Below are 16,436 nucleotides of genomic sequence, written 5' to 3'. Positions count from 1 at the left end.
TGAGGCTTTGAGACGGGAGTTAGGAACATGCTTGCTTTGAGTTGACGGTTGATGGTTGACGGCTGTAGGGGAGAGCATTGAGTGGACGATGGAGTGGCGGCTGGGGACATGGAGGGAAGAGCAGAGAAGAAAATTGCCCATCGATCGCCCATCGATGGCGCCACTTTTGCGTGGTGACAGGTGATGGTGTGATTGATTGATGGGCGGCACATGGTCGTTGCTGCAGTATTGAGCCGTTCCCGCAATCTGCAAGTACTTTTCAGCTTGACATCTTGCTGTAGACTAAGTATTGAAGGTCATGATGCTAGTTGCTTAACTGTTGGTCTGTTACCCCCTCATCAATAGGTACCCGGTAAGTGCCAGTGATTAAAAATTGGGACAAGAGACAAGATATTATTATCATTTAGTTCTCAAACTTGATTCCAGAGAAATGAATATATATAGCTACCAGAGTCCAGAAAAAATCACCCATGAATGGTATTTTAACAAGCACAATAGTAGAAAGATGAAAGATGGCATACAAGCTCAAAGCACCTGTGGTGCACCCTAAGACCCTCTAGTTAGAGGGATAGAGGGGGGTACTCTCTCCCTCTAACTAGAGGGGGTTGAGCCAGTAGCGGGCACCCCCGCTAAATACGGCTACCAAGGCCAGTCTTGGTAGCGGGGAGACAGCCCCAGAGGCTGCCATCACCCTCCCGGCTGCCTCCCCGCCCCCCGCCCACTGCGCCCAGTGCCCGCCGCCGCCCGATCGCGTCGTCACGATCGTGACTTATGTCACCGATCGCTGATTGACGTCGCCGCCCGCTGTTGTCGGCCCTCGGATCTGCTTCCCGACCACTGCCAGACATCCCACCGCCGCTGTCAAACAGTCCATCAACGTCGTCCTCGACGTTGAACTCGCTGGTAAGCTCAATTCTTCATCAATTCACATCAAATAAATTGATTTCTGATGAAAGTTACTGATCGCAACACGGTGGCAGGGTAATCAAAGCCATCTACTAATCCCGCCCTCCCCCGACGCCTGCCCGACGCGCCCGACATGTCCCCCGACCCCTCCACCCCCAAAAATGAAAAAGTTGCGGAATGTTGGGAAAATGATCCCAGTACAAACCGCTAATCAATATCTTCATTCGTTTAAGAGATATTAATAAAACTCCTTAACTCAATATTGTCATTAACTCAATCATTAATGTTGTTAACTCAATTCAACTGCACAATGGCTAGGGCTTGAATCTAAACATTGGTGGGCTTGAAACTATCACTAGTCAGCCTTTCTTCATGAGATTTCCATCTGTAAAATGGTCCAATTAGGTCTATATGACCCCATCATTGGAAAATGATCCAGCTCAACTTAGAGTGTATCTTCAAATATACTTAGTGGAAAGGGGTAATATGGGGCTCACCTTGAAGGTAACATCCTAGGGGAATACAATCTACAGTATCAAGCTAAGGAGTCATTGTATACCCATTGTATGTAGGATAAATTGTATGTTTTACCCAAGACATGGAACAAATGACTGATATCTTTATGATTACTAGATGGATAATCCTGATCTAACTTTATCCTTGTAGGGCATGTGGATATCAATGATTCTATGGATTTCTAGCCTCACAGCCTCAGCAGACAACACTGAATTACAGGAGCTCTAGGGTACATCCTATCATAAGCTGTAGGGCAGATATAGGGAAGGTTAGAGGGTTTTCTGGAAGGTGTGAAGATCCATAACAACTGCCCTTGAGGATCTGTCTCTACACCGCTAAGTACCAGAACTATAGATGTACTAGATTGAGTATAGATAACACTGATTACAACATTGCACAACATCTGGTATAGCTATGGCAGCAGTTGAAGCTCTGTTAAGGTTACTTTGAAGTCCCCTGATAGCCTATACCAATTTCTTAGATCATACTTGAAATTTATTTTGAGCAAGTGTTTTGGTGCGGACAGTCCCTTTCACTGCTAGTATCCCAACCCTACCTTTTGGTGTAACCACTGACACACTTGATTACAACACATATATAGAGGTAAGACTCATTCCAGATACCTAAATATACTTCTCTACCACATCTAAACCATAGAACAAACCCCCTAGGAGTGGAATCTTCCATATAGCATTATGTGACATCAGTCACTTCTGAAGAGTACAGCCTAACCTTCCCCAGGACTGGTGTTAAAGACTAATGTAGCTATGCTGAATGATTAATGCAAGGCCCTCTACAGCCCAATGCCTTCCAATAGCTTATCTGTGACCAGATCCCTGAGGAATATGGGTATGCCACCTGTGACACCTGAAGGAGTGACATATGAGTTTCTGGAATTTCACTTAACATGATAAGCTATTTTTAGATATAAAACTGTTCCTTGAAGTTCTCTGATACTTCTAACCCATTCCCCTATAGAATCTGGCAAAGTTTGAATGTTTCAAGGCCTATATAGCAAAATTTGCTATGAACAATTTCATATAGAATATAGAGCTGTAGTAAAGATATGGAGGTCATTAGGGTACTACAAGCATGGCTCAGCACCATATATATTCAGCTCATTTGGAAATATGAAGTACTGACTGACATAGTCAGGTATCACACAATGATACCTAATGCTTGATCATGAGCTTATCTTCAGATCACTACTTCTCAGACTAGATGGAGTCATTTGAGAGCCTTAGAAGAATTAAGGAAAGCTGAGATCAAAGAGATCAATGAATAATTGAGAGAGATATGGTGAAATTCAGACAATTGAGTTAACAACATTAATGATTGAGTTAATAACAATATTGAGTTAATGAGTTTTATTAATATCTCTCAAACAAATGAAGATATTGATTAGCAGTTTGTACTGGGACAGTTTTCGTGACATTCTGCAACTTTTTCATTTTTTGGGGTAGGGGGGCATCAGGGGGCACGTCGGGCATGTCGGGCAGGCGTCGGGGGAGGGCGGGATCAGTGGATGGTAGTGATGACACCGCCATTGTGTTGCAATCATAAAGTTTGATTGGAAATTAATTTATTTGATAGAAAATGATGAAGAATTGAGCTCACCATCGAGGGCAACGTCGAGGACGATGTCGGCGGACTATTTGACAGCGGCGGTGGGGTGCCTGACACCGGCGGGCAAGAAGCTCCGCGGCCGACGACAGCGGGCGGCGATCGGCGACGTCAATCAGCGATCGGTGACATAAGTCACGATCGTGACGACGACGCCGAGGCTGGGGGGCGGCGGCGGGCACTGGGCGCAGTGGGCGGGGGCGGGGGGCGGGGGCGGGGGGCGGGGAGGCAGCCGGGAGGGTGATGGCAGCCTCTGGGGCTGTCTCCCCGCTACCAAGACTGGCCTTGGTAGCCGTATTTAGCGGGGGTGCCCGCTACTGGCTCAACCCCCTCTAGTTAGAGGGAGAGAGTACCCCCCTCTATCCCTCTAACTAGAGGGTCTTAGGGTGCACCATAGGTGGCTCAAAGACTGGCTGTGGAAGATGAAAGACTGGATCTGAAAGACCAAAGATGATATGGAAAGACCAAAGTAGTGAAAGACCAACCTGCTGTTTTACTGATGATCGCACCGCGCACAAGCCTAATACGATCATGGCTCGACAGGGGCTTTTTTTTTTGGCAATACGCCCCGCCGCCAGTGCGCGTGCCGCTATGACATTGCCCTCAACGTGGGCGATCGAGCGAGACTTGAGGTCGTCCGGCCAGCCCGGTTTGCGGGGTCCCGCTCCCGGGCCTTCTCAAGCATGCTCTTTCTAGTGTCCTGAATTTTGTGCAGCGCCGGCCGGCGTGCCGGGCAGGTTCGTGTGCCCATGCTGAATGGGATGTAGGGCGCTGAGGCACATGGCGGCGCATGGCGGACCTTGACACACCACGTGATGACAGCACACGGGTCGTCCAGCGTTCTCGAACTGGAGGGGCGTGCACGGTTTTTGGCGCTGGGCTTCTGCGCCGGCCGGTGTGGAAGTGTGGAATGTCCCTTACATAGATTTTCCTTATGAGGCTGTTTCCGCTTTAGGATGCCCATCATCAATATTTGATGTGGCTATTTGTTTGTAGTCTACATCATCATTTAAGAGAACTCCTCACACCCCAACCACCACCGAGTTCGCAACCAGTGCCGAGATTGCTCCACCGAGGGCAGGTTGCTAGTGAACATCGAGCCCCCGACCACCAGATTCTTGCGCTTTTCGAGTCCCTGAGCCCCCGAGCTGAGCTTCACGACTGGAACGAGTTTCTGTGATTTTACCTTCACTTTTGCTTTCACTCTTACACGAATTCTTCCACTCTTTTCCCTCCGAAATCCTTTCATTCGTGCTCCCCCAATCCCGGACATATCGACCGTTCTTCTGGCGAACACTGCACAAGCCAGTACTTCCACAGTGGTGACCACCGCAGGGGGAAAGCTCTTCTATCCGGGCTTTCCTTGGTCGAGACAAGCTTTGTCCGTGTGTCTTTTACATCTTCTACACTCCCTTTCCCCACTTTCGAGCTCTTTCCTTCACATTCATGCCCTCCGACGACGAATCCCTCACTCTCGAGCCCACCACGCGTTTCCCTGCCCACTTCCACGTTGCAACGAGCCCCATCACACACGCGGCACGGAGATCTCTCGCGAACAACAGCAGAATTCTCACCAGTGGCGTCGGCCATCTCTATATGGCCAGAATTCTGCTGTTGTTCGCTTGAGATCTCCGCGCCGCGTGTTGTACATGCGTGATGGGGCTCGTTGCAACGCGGGAACGGGCAGGGAAACGCGTGGTTGGCTCGAGAGTGGGGGATTCGTCGTCGGAGGGCATGGAAGTGAAGGAAAGAGCTCGAAAGTGGGGAAAGGGAGTGTAGAAGAGTTAAAGACACACGGACAATGCTTGTCTCGACCAAGGAAAGCCCGGATAGAAGAGCTTTCCCCCTGCGGTGGTCACCACTGTGGAAGTACTGGCTTGTGCAGTGTTCGCCAGAAGAACGGTCGATATGTCCGGGATTGGGGGAGCACGAATGAAAAGAATTCGGAGGGAAAAGAGTGGAAGAATTCGTGTAAGAGTGAAAGCGAAAGTGAATGTAAAATCGCAGAAACTCGCTCCAGTCGTGAAGCTCGGCTCGGGGGCTCGGGGACTCGAAAGGCGCAAGAATCTGGTGGTCGGGGGCTCGATGTTCACTAGCAACCTGCCCTCGGTGGAACAATCTCGGCACTGGTTGCGAACTCGGTGGTGGTTGGGGTGTGAGGAGTTCTATTAAATGATGATGTAGACTACAAACAAATAGCCACATCAAATATTGATGATGGGCATCCTAAAGTGGAAACTACCTCATATGGAAATTCTACGTAAGAGACATTCCACACTTCCACACCGGCGGGGAAGGAAGCGGATGAAAGACTTACAACAGAGTAAGTCTGCTGTCTTGGGCGGACAGGAGTGATGCGGCGGTGTGACATGCTGTCGTCACCCTGTCTTCTCTTGTTCCTTCCCACCAGCCGCATCACACACTGGACTTCCGACTCGCCATTCGGGCCCACCCACCCACTCCTCTAATTTAATTTTATTTTATTTCTCATGATTCCTAATCATTCCTAGGTAAATTCTGTAAGATAGGGAGCATTTGTAGTAGTGTGAGGGTTCATCCTCGGACCTTCGTGCTATGCCCAGGAGGGGGCTGTGCCCGTCTCTCCTTGCCCAACTTAATCAAATGCTTTCCTGTGCTGATTAGTGATCTAGACAGAGAACGAATGGAAGCGCCCAAGAACGGCCAGTCGTGCGCTGGACGCGCGTTCGACCCCCCCGCGGCCCCTGGAAATTTTGGAAGAGAAGCTTTGTTGGCCGTGGTGGAGAGGCAAGCGCACCGAACCCATGGCAGCCGTGAGCAGAACGCTCCAGGTATCCGCGTCCTGTTCGAGCTCGTAGACATCCAGGACGAGCGTCGAGCGTGTGTAGATTGTCGAGGGCGTTGCGCGGCAGAGGCCATTCCGCCATTGCGCGCAGCGTCCGTGCGTCTCCGGAAAGCAACAGCGTTTTGAGATTCATTCTCGGCGGAGGGCGCTCGGCATGTTGAGAACGAAGCAAGTCCAACCGGAGGTCGTCTTGAGTCCACTGCCAGCAGAGGCCGCTCAGCGGATTGGGCGACATGTCGGGTACCCGACAATTGCTTATGTCGATGATGTCCGAGCTGGATAGAGCGCGGCCCATTGTACGCCGTCCCGCAACTCCGTCTGAATTGTGAGAACGAGCGGGAGCCGGGCAAAGTCTGTCCACGCACCAAAGAAACTGCGCCAGCTCCTTCGACTTGTCTAATCCGTACTCTCGTTGAAGTCAGCATCGTTCGTGCGCAGGGCGGCTCGCAGGCGCACAGCACATCATCGTGGCGTGTCGTTGTGGAGCGAAGGAAAGAAGTGATAGATTGATGTCACGCTGGGCGGTCCTGATGCCGATCGCCGATCACCGGTGCCACGTAAGCACCCCCGGCTTGTCTTCTCCCTCCATGTCCGCGCCGCAGACACGCTCCCGCCTCGCATATGAGCACACCTGGGACGCGAATTGCTCCGTGTGACGTCAAGGCCGGAGTTCCCACCCCCCAGGATGTCCTGTCCTCAACGCCGCTGGCCGGCGTTGGGCACAAATGCAGAAGGACTGACTTTACATGCATGGCTTGAGGTGCGCCTTCTTTTGTGTTTCACCCCCCCGCATCTCTTTTTCACCTGCCTACTGATCGACAGTCTTATACGATGGTCCTTGTGCTCAGCGTGATCCCGGGTCGACATTCCCTCTTCTCCACACCAAAGCTCGCGGTTATGGTGAGGCGGAATCTGTGCATAATCATCCCTGCAATTGCCAATCAACCGCTCAAACTCTGGCAGCTTCTGCCTCCATCCCTCTCACGGATTCTGCGCCCACGCATAACAAAACTGCAGGCTCGACAACGAAAGGCGGTTGACCTTCAGAATGAAATGCGTCTGTTGCTCCTACACGCATTCTGACCGCACATATTGCCCCTCCCAGTTCAGCGCCGCAAACCGCTAGGCCGCTCCTCTCTCTTGCTGTGTTGCGTGGTCAACAGGATCGGTGGCGGCGGCTCCCGATTACTCGGAGTTCACCACTGGCAGGCCCTTCCGTCGCGAACTCCCAGAGCAGATCTTGCCGCCTACAATAACGTACGATGGCATGTCGGAGCTCGTCCTCTGCTTCGAGCTCATTCCCTGGACCACCCCCGACGTCGTGGCGATTACGCAAGCTGAGCAGGCTCAGGCTTTCTCGGTCGCCACTCGAAGCCGACCCACACGGGTCTGCCGGCGCCGGTTCGACCCTCGGCCGGACGGTGTTGGATAGCGAAAGAGCACAAGGATTTTTGGCATGCATTGCGCGGGGGGCACGACGCGGCCGCGGAGGTGCGCAGGTAGCCCAGGCCTGGGGAGCGCGGGCCAGGGATGACGCGGATTCGACCCTGGGCCCATTCTTGTACATGCAAATCCCTGTTTCGGTGCGGGGGCGGGTTCGATCCCCGGGGGGGCGCGTGAAGAAGATGCGAGGAGTTTTTACCCCAGGCTGGCTGTTGTTTGGGCATGGCCACGGGAGGGGGCAACCCGCGGCGTGGGCATGGCCAAGGATGCGAAAATATATGATGGTCTGCATTATCCTAGGGAAAGAAGGAATACGTTGGGACACACGGATGGAGTAATTTGCACCCAATTTCGGCCCAATTTGGAAAACTCACAAGAAACGACACGTGGCCGACACGTGGCGTGATGTCACGCAGCACTTCTTGGCTCCGCCCCTCATGGACCTCCCACTCGAACTCATAATCGCGATTGTCGGCAACGTTGACAGCACGGAGGACCTGGCGTCGTGTGCTCTCGCGGCCCGGCGCTTCCGCTTCGCCTGCCAACAGCGCCTCTTCAGCACGCTCTGGCTCGGTGACGCCGACGCCGGGGGCAAAAAAGGCTTCCTGGAGGCCGCGGCGCGCTTCGAAGCTTGGCCCCACCTTGCTCCGCTCGTCGCCAAGGTCTATCTCGTCGTCGGCAGGCTCCCTAGCAAGTGGGCCGGCGCCGTCGGCGCGGGGGAGGCCATCGCTGGCCTCTTCGCGCGCCTCACAAGGGTCACCTCATTGACCATCTTTGGCGACAATGGCTCATGGAAATATGCTTCTCCCATATTGGCTGATGCGCTCGCGCGTTGGTTTGCAGGCATTCCCCGGGGCACGTTTCGACACGTGTCCTTTTCGTTCGTCTGGGACATCCCGCGCGCCATCGTCCACGACGTGTTCCGCGCGCTGGCGCCGCATGCGCGAGTCCAGTTCGAAATGACAAGTCCTGACGACGCACCGAGCACCGCTGTGGCTCCATACGCGATGTCGCCGTTTGAACTGTACTGCCAAGCCAGCCCCCGCGTGCAGCTTCCGTTCACGGAGCCCGAATTTCGGTCAGCCATGCAACAACTGCGCAAGCTTGTTGTCCCCGTAAACCACGGTACTGGGTTTTCAAACGCGATGCGACTCTGCCAGGCGGCAGCAGGGAATATCCAACATCTCGAGCTTCTTGGAGATGGTACGCTTCGTTTGAGATGCCGCGGTATACTGAGTGCTCGCGATTAGGGGGCCGCTTCGATCCCGACTCGGGCAACATCACGCTGCCGAAATGCCTGTCTGCTCTCACCCATCTCACGGTCGAGGTCGCCTCGCTCGCGGACGAGCTCCGCGCTGATGCCCGCACCTCCGAGTCCGGGCGGCTTTGCGGAGTCGTGCTGCCGCTGCTCCGTCCCGCGGTTACTCCGCGGCTCGCGGCCCTCAGGCTGCTCTCCCGCCTGGTAGACGACCCCACGCGCGACTTGTCACTCCTCGCAGACATTCCCGGCTTCCTCGTGCACGCGCTTCGCCAGGACGCCGGGCAAGCCCGTCTTCGCCTAATTGACGACGCGCTGGCGGGCCGGCGCGTCCGATTGGCGCTGCAACTCACGGTGCATTCCCCGGGATCACAGCAATCCAGTCACTTTAGTGCCCACCACCCTGCCCCTTCAACACCCGCCTCTCAGACGCACTCTATAGCACGGTGCTCGTCGCATATTTCCCGCTCTCGTCGTGTGCTCCTTCCGCAGAGGACACAACGAACTCTTTGCCTCCCGATCGGGATCGCTGACAACACCCCTTCTTCGGCGGGATGCTGACGGCGAATACGGCGGACCAATACTTCTCGGACGGCAAACTCCCTGCTCGCCCCGCAATCTTTACATCTGGGATTCAAACCGGTCGGGCCGTGACCCGTCATTCCGCGACGGTCCCTCCAGCGCTTAGCAAGCGGTCCAACGCATTGTTGCGGACCAGGCGTCACTCGACACCTATAAACTATGCCACCGTCACATCACAGTCAACAATGGGGCTCTCCTCTTTCCAGCGCGTGCCACTCGAAGTCGTTGAACGCATTGCGAACTATACCATCGATTCCGTCCCTCACGTCCGCTGCAGCTCGCTGCTGGCGCTCATCAAAACCAGCCGCGTCTGTCATGCCGCCGGCACGCGCACTCTGTACCGTGCCATCTACATTGGGGCTTATACCCCCGCCCCAATCCTCGCAACACTCGCAGCCAACGTTGACTATGCTAGACGAGTGCGCTCAGTTTGGTTCTTCGCGCCACAGCGGTGCGTCGTCGGTTCTCTTTATTGCCACCGACTAATGGTACCCAGCGATGTCGTTCCCGGGCACGGAGACGATTTCGAAAAACGTCTTCTCGAGGCCTTTGCGAAGCTCACTCTTATCCGCACGCTCCACGTGGCACACGGCTGCGATGACCTGCTTCTTGGACTCGCCACCATCCGGTTCCCCCTCCTCCGCGCTGTTCATCTCGACAAGTTCGGTCCCCGCGCGGTCGCATTCATAGCCCTTCACACGCAACTCGAGACGTTAGATGCGGATTACACGCCGCGACACGCCCAGAATCTTCCTCTCCCCTTCCTTGCCAATCTTGGCGTCTTCCGCGGGGCGTGTTCGCTCGCGGCCCGCATTTGTCAACCCACGCAGCCGCTGACGCGTCTTCGACTCACCGAAGAAGATGACAGGCATGGCGCCTCTCGCGTATTCGCCTCGCTCGCCCCTGTGTCTAGCCTCCGGGCTGTCGAAATCGACTGGTTTTCATGGCACCGTGGCCTGATGGATGCGCTTTCACGCGCGGCACCGAACGTGGTGTCTCTCGCCGTGGAAGCGCGGGATTGGCCAGCTGACGCGGTGCTGGACGGGTCCTCGGATGATGTCAGGACGAGAGAGGTGTGTGTTCCAGCGTAGCTTCTTTCCCTCCTCCGTTTCTACGACGCCACCTGCTGCAGGCGTTCGTGGAGTCGGTGGCCTGTGCGCTCCCGACGATGCGACATCTGTTCCATCTCGATATTGACCACGCGCTCCACACGGCGGTTGATGTCGGTTCATCCCGTGCCGGAGACGGCACTGTGCGGCTCCAGCAGCACATGCAGCAACTGGACTCCGAAGCGGCATGGGTCCACCGCTGGGGCGCTGCATCTCCCGTTCTTGGTGTCTGCACGCTTCCCGCCGCGCGCTGGTGGCGATTCGCAGACAACACATGGACTCCGATAACGATGTTTACAGACCCCGAAACGGCAGGCTATGTCTTCTCCTGGACGCGGGCCCGCCGGACAGCAGCGGAGTCGGTTCGGATTGTGGCTGCTGGTATCCGTCGCTGGGAGGAGATCCGAGTGGGGACGTCAGACTGCGCTCGACGGTTGAAGGAGCTTCAGGCGTTGCAAGCGGCGAATGGACAGGAGTTTGAAGTTCGATTTATTGTCTAGTTTTCGATATCATGTATGTACCATGAGATACATGCATATTTTGAGTGGAGCGGGTAGAGCAGCCGAGGCTTGTTATGGCGTCGTCACGACTGTGTGAGCTCTGCTTACCACGACCACAACGTCTCCAACCGTTCAGTCTAAAAGACGCCCCAGAGTGAATTCACCAGACCAAAATGGCCTTGACAAGGGTTCGTCTCAGGCTATCGCTAGCGGCAAGACCTATCTGATCCATGAACTTGCAACATGTATGTACATGGTCTCCAAACACTTTCATTATGGTGTTCTAAACATTGTCATTCCCCTCATTGCTCAATTCTTTCTCCACTCAACCCTCCAGCTCCACAATGCGTCAAGTGACATCGTCTCCATACCAGAACAACGCTCAAGCAGCTGGGCTTGCAGCACGGCTGGCTGAGGCAAGGAAGACCGATACTCGTCGGTGATCTGCAAAGATCCAGCAGCAAGACAGTCGATCTTGATTGCGGCCAGACCAGAGGGTAGTGTAGTTGGAAGCTCAGTGAGGAATGCACCAATCTGCAAATGTTATCAGTGACCCAAGTGCAGACAGAGAGAGGGGAATAACTCAACCTCCAATAAGGGAGTGTCTTCCAACCACACTCTCCAATGGAGCCCCCGCAAAGTGGGAAAGTGGGATAAGATCATGGCCCATGTCTGATGATCGCCGTCATCAATGCTTAGGGAGACTGTAGTGATCGCGCGGGAAATGTTGATGCGTTGGAATGTGGAAAGCAGGGTATTGGCAGCGCAGTGATGGACATGTAATGTGTCGATTGTTGGCAGTGCTGGGAGGAGTGCAATCAAGCTCTCGCAGTATGTTTCTAGTGCGCGAAGTTGAGGGTATCCAACTGCCAATGGTATGCTTTCCTCCGCCGATCGCACAAACAGCCTCTTCACTTCGGGAAATGCTCGTTGGAGATCCACCCAGGTGGCGGAAGTGAAGGCCGGGATCGATACAAAGTTCAGGCGGAGACTGTGCACATTTGGCAGCACAGTTTGGTAATTGTCTGCTGAATCGAATATTTCCAGCCGAGATCGGGAGAAATCTGGGTGCAAATTCACGTCATTGAGGGTAGATGGATTGCAGAGGTACAACCAGCACCAGAGACGAGCTGCTTCGGTGTCCTTCACCTGGGATATTTTCAACATGGAGACACATAAGCGAATATCCAATGCTCGGATGGCGTCGATGAGCACATCTGTGCTCATGTTCCAGTCAAATCGGCATGCAAGGAGATCGAGATTAAGTGGGCCGCGCAACCGTGACAGATTGACGAGTGCAGCAAGGGTGAACATGGTGCCTTGACAGATGACTGTGCGGACGTTCGTGAGTTTGTCGATACGGGCGAAAAGCATATTTGAGAGCTCGTGAGTGTCCGATGCATTGTTGAAGTCGATTCTTTGCATATAACCTGCGTGAATAAGCGCCTGCGGCATCACAAGTTTCAGCACTCGGACATGCGGCGCAATCGCGGTTGACAAAAAGAAGCTAATTTTGACGACAAAAGCTTCCACACGATCTTGCGAGGGGAGGGAGAGTTGTTCCTCGTCTTCATCGTTGTCCTCATCTTCATCATCAGTGTCGTTATCTAGATCGCCATCGATCTCTTCATGTACACGTGTGACGTCGTAGGGCTGCAAGCAAAGCTCGCTGAAGAGGATTGGGCGGACAAGGAGTCGCAGGCGACGCGAGGCAAGAGCGACATTCTTCTGGTCTGTTGCCTGGAGATCTTTGAGGATCTCACTGATGAGCTCGTTGGGAAGCATGGGGTGTGCTGGCGACTGGTCCTTGTGGAGCAAAGTCAAGAAGGGCGATGACGGCATCGACAGAGATTGATGTCACGGCTCCGGTGCCGATCGCCGTGGACACGTAAGCACAGCACTCACGACTTGTCGTTTCCTCTCATGTCCGCACCAATGCTATCGTGAAGGAGCTTTCTTTCGCTGGATCGCTGAAGAGCAAGGACGGCTTGAGCCTTGAGGACACGAAACAGGTGTGTACCACCCTCCGAGGTATCATGATGTGTTTTGTCTGAAATTCACCAGATATACTTAGCGGCGGACGGCAAGAGATGGGGAAAGTTTGGGGCTGGCGACTGGGTTCATGAGGTGCATGGCCACAGTCTTCCTTTCCGCGCCGTCGCTGCCATTTATTTGTAGTATTGTACCGGCGCACCATTTTCAATTGAGGGGGGACTCTCCGGACTCTCAGTGTGTATAGCGCTACGAGCCTACGACCATGTATTTCGCCGTGTTCAAGGCATGACTTTCCCTGGTCTCCCCCCTCTCAGCGTTGCCAATGCCACGGATCCCAGCCCAAACATGCCGTACTAGATTTGTCCCTAGTGATAATACCTCGAACCTTTGGCGTTTCTTCTTATCCCCGATCACCGTTGTCCGGAGGCGAGCGCAGCTGCCGCGGACACCTTCTCTCTTCCGCTCCACGACGACGCGTTGGCGCCTGCGCTGGACACCCAGAGAATGGACAGTCCGACGAAAGTCACGACTTACCGCCCCATCTCGTTGTCACCGAATGGTCACTGTAGGGCGGAATCCATCTAAGGATTTCTCAGGGAAGTACAGCCAGTGAATCTGTCGTCCTGTGTGAGGCCAATTTTAATATGTATGGTGGCAAATTAGACGCACCTCTGTTGCAGATGGCGTCTCCTGTCTCCGGATAGCCTTCTCGTCGGCGCTTCCTAGCATGGTTCCTCATCGCCCTCTGCACTCCCCAGCGCGTCGCGTCTTCAGATTCCAGGCGGAGCACCGGCGGCGGCATGCCCGAGACAGCAGCCTTAGTCGACTACCCCCCGATCTCGGGGACGCCGTGTCGTCCCAGCACGTGGCGCCGCACTTGGAGAAGGGTCGTGGGCCGGGAAGAAGATGGAAGTCAAGACTAAGACGTGATTGACGTGGCACGTGCAACACGGCATGGTCCGTGCGCGCCACGTCAATCACGGGCAAATCCCCGTTTCCCTTCCTTCCTTCCGCCCCCTTCTCCCTCCGGCAATTCTCTGAAGTCGGAGGTGGCACCACAGTCGACAAGCCCAGAGAGTGAGAGCTTCAGCGCGGCTGGTGGTGGACTCGAGCTCTAACGGGAGGTGGAGGGAGTTTGCCCCAGGGGCAGCGGCAACGGTGTACTGCTTGGGCAGTTTCTTTTCGGGCTCATTGTAGGGCAAGGAACTGCATTCATCATACAAAGAGGCAAAACGATTTATAGACGCGAACGAGGGCACACCAGTCACTCGTTGCGGGGGACAAAATCCTCTCCGGCCATCGACTCCGCTGCCGTCTCCGGCAGGGCAGCTGTGTCCGTGTAGCGGGCGATCAACTCCGCTAACATCTCGTCACCGAGTTGTTGGATCACCTCGTCGAGGATGTCCATCGAGCGGACATCGGCGGGGAGGGGGGCAATCCCGGGCGAGATGGTTCGGGTCGCCGCACCTGAAGCAGGCGCGACGAGGGGCACCCCGAGCCCTGGTGCGATCCAACTCCATAGGGATGGGAGCTGGAGGCGCCGGAGCGGGGGCGCGGGCCGCGGGTGGCACGACCGGAGCCACCGGGCGGAAAGGGGCCGGAGCCGGGATGCGGTTGACCGGAAACGGAGTCCGAATCAAACCGCCAGGCGTCTTGGGGGCGGCTGACTTGATCAGCTTGGCCCGGACCAGGGCCTCGTATTGACGGAAGGCCCGGGTGCGCCAGCTAAGGTAATCCCGGAGGTCCGGGGGGTCGTTCGAGGACGTGATTCCGTTATTGATCAGGGGGTCAAGTCCGTGGCAGAACTTGGTCACCTTGACCAGCGCGTCTTTGAATCCGGCGAGGTCCATCAGGTCCTCGAAGTCGTCGGTGTACTGGTAGACATCCTTTGTACCCATGTGATAGGCGGAAGTCTCCAGCTTGGAGAGAGCGTGATCTTGCTCATTCTCCTCGACGAACCGGAGTCGAAACTCGGAAACGAACGGGCCCCAGGACGGAAACGGAAACGGGGCTTTGCTTCCGTGGCGCTCCGCCCATTGCTGAGCGGGTCCTTCTGCCATAAACGACATGGCATAGCGGACAGCCTTTTCCTCGCTCGCCTCTCCGTTGACCATGAAGGCCTCAGGGGCAAGGCGGGCGTAGGTGCGGACCGCGTGAGAGGAACGCGGCCGCGTTTCCGGTCGCCATTGAAGGTGAACGGGGGGTTTGGTCGCAAGACCAATTTTGAGGCGAGGTTGATGTCGCCAAAAAGGGCTTCGAGTCGCCCTGGACCGGAGTCGGAGTCGGAATCGACGTCTCCGGCGATGGTGTTTGGGGTCCGCCAGCATTATTAGCGGCGGCAGCGGCAGCGGAAGCCTGGTTGGTGAGTAAAGCAAGGGCCTCAGTTAGGCTATCGATTTTCGCCTCGAGTGAGTCCAGCCGGGCGTCTGCGGTAGGAGTGACTCCGGACGGCATGACGGCTGCGGGGACCACAGGAGTAGAGGAGGAGGGGACAAGTGGCAGGGGCGGTGACGAGGGCGGAACGGACTCGTACTCCGAGCCTGAGTCAGCGCCGAACCTGGCAATCTTGTCCGGTTGATCCCGTAGAGAGTTTCTTCTGCTGTAAGGGCAACCCCGGAGGCCTGAGATCAAGGTCCTAGCAGGGGAGGATCCAAAGGCGTGAACATTGGTAAGCGAATACAAATGAAGCTGACCTAGCAGGGGAGGATCCAAAGAGAAGAAACTCTAAGGGTCCGCCTGCTAGGTAGCTGACTATATACTGCTTGTCCGTAGCTGCCGCTGTCGGGCACAGAAGGCTTGGGCGGCGTCGCAGGCGAGGTCCCAGGGCGACCGTCGGGAGGGCGTTGACGGATCGGTGATTGTGCGGGCGAGATGGAGGGCCGGACCGGAGTCGGAACTGGAGTCGGAACCGGAGTCGGACCGGAATCGGACCGGAATCGGGCGCGTCTCCGGGCCGAAAGGAAGGTTCCCCTGACAAAGAAGAGGCGGTAGGGCAGCGGGATGCTCGTCGTCATGGTCGAGAGGAAGCTGCGGCAGTGTGGGAAGATTTTTCGCTCGGATCACACCGCCATCGTAAGTGGGTGACCTTTGCCCGTGACGCCACGCGTCTATCTTCTCGACAACCATGACGGACGACCACGCCGTGCGCGCGCTCGCCGAAGCTACGCATCCGCATTGACGCGGTGGCATCAGATACGCAGGCTATCCAGCACGTGGCGTATCCTGCTCTTCCGCGGCTCCCTGGCGCTGAGTCAGCGCTGCTGACCTCATTTTTTCTTTTCGTTTTTTTCTCATCATGTAGACCCTCGATTCGTACGGGGACGACCCGCTGCGCGCGCTCGCGGCCATCGACGACCAAATGCGGGACCACGCAGAGATGCAGGCGGCGCACTTCGATATGCAGGTTAACGTGGATGTGGATGCACCAGCGGACGTGAAAAAGTGGATTGGTGACCTGGAGCAGCGGCTGGCGAGTCTGGTGCTAAAGCTCGGACAAGGGGAGTGCGAGATGCAGGGAACCGATGTGCGGAAAAGGAGAGGGAATGAAAAGGCTGAAACGGTGCGTTGTGCTCAAGTTTTAAACTTGAAGTTTATCATCTTGGCCGGCTAGGATGACAAGACCTTGATAGACGACAAGAACAAAAGCAAACTTGAAGCGGTCATTCGTGGGAAACAACATC

General features: G+C 55.3%; 2 protein-coding genes across 2 annotated transcripts; one reads left to right on the top strand and one right to left on the bottom strand.

The window, feature by feature from the left end:
* Nucleotides 1-5,684: 5,684 nt before the first annotated feature.
* MIND_00565000 (uncharacterized protein) lies at nt 5,685-6,164 on the bottom strand (the record flags this gene model as incomplete). The annotated part of the gene is made up of 1 exon (XM_037362422.1): nt 5,685-6,164. The coding sequence occupies one exon, from the start codon at nt 6,162-6,164 to the stop codon at nt 5,685-5,687; it is 480 nt and encodes a 159-aa protein (XP_037220343.1).
* A 2,969-nt stretch (nt 6,165-9,133) lies between these two features.
* Nucleotides 9,134-10,761, top strand: MIND_00564800 (uncharacterized protein; the record flags this gene model as incomplete). The annotated part of the gene is made up of 3 exons (XM_037362421.1): nt 9,134-9,603; nt 9,649-10,225; nt 10,285-10,761. Exons 1-3 carry the CDS (start codon nt 9,338-9,340, stop codon nt 10,759-10,761), a joined length of 1,320 nt encoding a protein of 439 aa, XP_037220342.1. The 5' UTR covers nt 9,134-9,337.
* Nucleotides 10,762-16,436: the final 5,675 nt, after the last annotated feature.

The sequence above is a fragment of the Mycena indigotica genome, assembly GCF_014461135.1.
Source record: "Mycena indigotica strain 171206Taipei chromosome Unknown Mind.scaff0005, whole genome shotgun sequence".
In the NCBI taxonomy this organism is placed as follows: domain Eukaryota; kingdom Fungi; phylum Basidiomycota; class Agaricomycetes; order Agaricales; family Mycenaceae; genus Mycena; species Mycena indigotica.
This window is presented reverse-complemented; position numbering and strand designations above follow the sequence as displayed.